The sequence below is a fragment of the Nanorana parkeri genome, unplaced genomic scaffold (assembly GCF_000935625.1).
Source record: "Nanorana parkeri isolate BGI_ZX_2015 unplaced genomic scaffold, ASM93562v1 scaffold1290, whole genome shotgun sequence".
Taxonomy (NCBI): domain Eukaryota; kingdom Metazoa; phylum Chordata; class Amphibia; order Anura; family Dicroglossidae; genus Nanorana; species Nanorana parkeri.
The window spans coordinates 215,001-219,030 of NW_017307558.1; the positions used below are offsets into that span (position 1 = coordinate 215,001).

The 4,030-nt window shown below is 42.8% G+C and overlaps 1 protein-coding gene across 1 annotated transcript in view; it reads left to right on the forward strand.

Annotated features, from left to right (window-relative positions):
- The window catches only part of LOC108797512 (interferon regulatory factor 5-like), a 21,722-nt gene extending 18,425 nt beyond the window's left edge, over positions 1–3,297 (forward strand). The window contains exons 7-8 of the mRNA XM_018569121.1: positions 1,682–1,800; positions 3,097–3,297. Coding sequence (XP_018424623.1) covers positions 1,682–1,800; positions 3,097–3,267 — 290 coding nt within the window. The 3' untranslated portion in view covers positions 3,268–3,297. The remainder of the gene's footprint in view (positions 1–1,681; positions 1,801–3,096) is intronic.
- The last annotated feature ends 733 nt before the right edge of the window (positions 3,298–4,030 follow it).

Genomic DNA, 4,030 nt, shown 5'->3' on the forward strand with positions numbered 1-4,030 from the left:
TTGGGTACTTGACTGGAGCTCTGCTTTAACTTTCAAATGTGTTCCACTCCTGAAGTCAGGGGCATGCAAAAAGAGACTGTGGTAAAGGCAATCTTTGCTACTTAAAATTAGTCACATATTTTATTTTTGTCTATGATTGTTGTCTGTGATCTTCACTCACTTCCTGTCCCTGTAACGCCCATGCCAGAAACAGGGGCTGTGGTTTGACCAGTACAGAAAAGCACAAGTAGCAGTAAACACATTGTCGGATGTTCTAACCCTTCTACTCCTAGATTCCCTGCACACAAGAGAATTCCAATATGACCTCCTCTGTGGCCTCACCTGTGGAAGCCGGTGTGCGCTACCCTCAGCAAAAACCATTGTCTGTCCCTTTCTTAAAATGGTCCTACCCGCTGGCCCATGCAAACTATACATGCATAGGGTTCAATAATAGGTTTATTTATAAAGAGCAGAGTAATTGGGGAAAACACCGCAATATGACCACCAGAAAGAGCTGAGGATCATAGGAAACAAACATATGTTAGTAACATGAAACATAGTATTTGAGGTTGAATAAAGACACAGGTTTTTCAAGTTCAACCTTTGTGTGTCTGTGTGTGATTGTGCATGTATGTGTGTGTACACGAGTCCCTGTGTGGTCTAGTATTTAAGAGTACCTGTACCCCTGTATGTTCTGGTCTCTGAGGAAGGTATCTAATTGATTTTCGAATGATTCAATACTCTCTGACGATACCACTGCTTGTGGCAGAGAGTTCCAAAATGTAACCACTCTGACTGAGAAGAATCCCCAACGCCCCTTGTGGTTAAATCTTTTCTCTACCAATTTTAGGTGGTGGCCTCTAGTCTTCTTGAGGGAGTATACTGTCAAAAGTTTATTGCTGGTGTTGCCATCCCCACTAAACATCTTGTACATCAAAACCATGTCCCCTCTTAATCGCCTCACTTCCAGCGTGAACAAATTTAAATTTAGCAACCTTGTTTCATAGTTTTGGTCCTCCGGCCCCTTAATTAGTTTCATTGCCCTTCTCTGGACTCTCTTCAGCTCCAGGACATCCTTTCTGTGGATTGATGACCAAAACTGAACCACATACTCCAGATGAGGCAGAACCAGCGATCTATAAAGTGGCAAAATTATTGCTTTGTATTTACAGTACATTCCCTTTTCAATGCATGTTACAATTCAAGAGACCGCTGGAGGTAATGGGCATATAAATGTAACTATTGCTATCCCCATAGTATCAGCGGTTACATTTATATGCCCATTCCCTCTAGCGGTCTCTTTAATTGCAACATTGTATCTTGTTACTAACATGTATTTATTTCCTATGATCCTCAGCTTCATCTATTGGCCATAATGTGGTATTTGCCCTGTTTGCTTTGTTCTTTATGAATATACCTATTGAAGAACATTTGACAAGAAGAGAAATAACACTAAGAACATTTGTTTTTTGCCCCATTCTCACAACAGCTGGTTAACTCGCACAAAATGAATGCACATGTAGTTCTGCTGGGCAAATAGCTAAGCAAATTGGTTGTTACAACAATTTTGAAAGACTTGTTCTGGCCTATATAATGTCCAATATGCAACTGTCCCTTGGATGAGCACTTTAAGCAACACATGTTTGGTAAGTTAATAACTGTTCCATCACAATGTCTAAATGCACCTTTTACTTCCTGACAGAATTAATGGAATTTGTTAAAAGGAGGAGAAAAGACTCTCCGCAGTATTCCATATGGATTTGTCTTGGAGAAACATGGCCAGATGTCAAACCATGGAGAACGAAATGCATCATGGTTGAAGTGAGTAACAGTGTTGTAGGTCAAGACAACTAATTGTTTGGAGCCATTTTTTTCTTTTGTTGTAACTGAGGTTTTATATAATTTTATTGGTATAAAATATTTTACAAATACGAACTTAATACACCTTGATTGCTCCTATGAGAGTGGTTTTACAGAGCATTCTGTTTTCTGAAGAAAGAACACAGCAGTAGGTTTTCCTTTTGTGTCTGTATTTCATTAAATTAATTTCTAAACTGCAGCCATGAAGAAGGGGAAAGAGATTGGGGTGTCAACCTTGGCTCAGTCAGCTGGGTGTATAATTTGAGCTTCAGCTGCTCAGCTCTGTAAAGCTCGCTGAAGGCAAGCACTGCTCTTCAGTAGTTCCATCACTAAAGCCAGACAGTCTGAAGCAAGATTAAACAGGGTTTCAAAGAACCTTCCCACCGATTCACTGTTTAGGGGAAGAGACAACAGATTGCTCTGGCCGTAGATCATAAACTGTTTACAGATGTTTAGGAAACCATGACTCTTCCCTATTTGGGTTCATCTTGGTTGATAACGTGCTAATAGTGTCCCCTCCCTGCAGCACATACTTGCCTGTACTTCACTCCCAATCAGAAAAAAAAAAAGTTCAGATCCCCTGCCTGGGAAATGGTATGTAGCCAGTAAGTAATGTGGCTAGTCAGAGTATAGCAGCTTCCATCTAAGCTTTTCATAGAGGTATTTTCCTATGAGTTAGTATTGGTAAAGAAGAAGTATTGCTAGAGTAAAATGTACTCTTCCCAATTCTTCGATTGCAAGTGTCCCACGGCGGCTCTACAGATTGAGAGCTGAGCGATCACACACCACAGATCGCTCATTTCATGGTCTTCTCTCTATAGAGAGCGTCGACTTTCAGTCACCGCTCCCTGCAGGGATTCCCCCTCCCCTCTCTCTGCTTCTCTATCGCTCATTGGATGGACAGACAGTGGGGGGCAGGCACAGCTGGATCTGGCTTTAGAGAGGTACAGTCAGCTGTCAATCAGGCAGTGGGGTAGATCTTGACAATATTGTCGGGATCTGTCCCTGCTGCAGCACAGCTATGCGCTGTCAGCATCTAGCAGGCAGTGTCCTGCTAGATGCTTACTTTGGGTCACAGGAGTACGGTAGTAAATTAATTCCGTTGACCCAAAAGATGACAGTTTGGATTTAGTTCTCTTTCATATGTAGAAAACACAACAGACATACATTCCTTTACAGTGCTGTTTTGCCATACTGATCTGAACATTAGCAATGTATGTGTCCTGCCTGTGGTAACATTTCTTTCGCCCTGTGTAGATCATACCGGTGGTCATGCGTTTGCTTCATGAATTAAGTTACAAGACCGGAGCCTCATCACTCAGCCACAGCGACCTAAACCTTGAAATTTCCGATTCATTATCCAGTCAAAGTGCCGTCCTTTCACTTCTCAGGAGCATTGAAGAAAAGATGGACTGGGGTCAAATCTAACTTCATTGTAACTGTAGAAATATATACGACCAATACTAAATGACAATGTCACGCCTCTGTCAGGTACAGAGACTTCAGCATCGGCGAGCTGGTCCAAGCCAGATAAAAACTCAACTTAAAGAAGCAACAAGATTTATTATTCCTATGCAGCATGGGGCTCGCTCACAATAGCGCATTACTGGACCACCCGCATAGTCATGCACTGCAGTGCAGAGCTATTTCCACATTTGATTTGTCTACAAGACAAGAAGTGAGAATTCCCCGTTGGGAAACAGATGGTGAAAAAAGAAACGGATACGTGCTTTAACTAGTACCAACTTTATCCAGAGTGCACTTATTTAGCTTTTTATGCACCAAATAGATAAAACTGTTGCGTGACAGTGATCCGGGGTCTGTTCATAAGTAGCCACCTCTCATCTTCCTTCAGCAGTGCTGCTCTTCAATGTCGTCAGTCCGTCCTCCTACACTATTTACACTACTGTGGTGATCAGTGACTTGTGGTACCTTCGCTTCTTGGTGAGGCATTCCCCAGCCCCGCTCCCAGCATGCCAAAGCCCTGCCCCCATCCCAACGAAGCCCCGCCTAGTGTGAAGGAGGAGCCTCCCTTTCCCTCACTTGCTCATCACTGCTGATCGATGGCCTCAGTGGGGTTTTTTTTTCTTTTTTTGATTGGACAGCATGGACCAATGGCGCTTTGCCATTGGTCCAAACCATCCACGGAGCTCACGCCTCTAACAAAGAGTAGAGGCTGTGACAGCTCTTG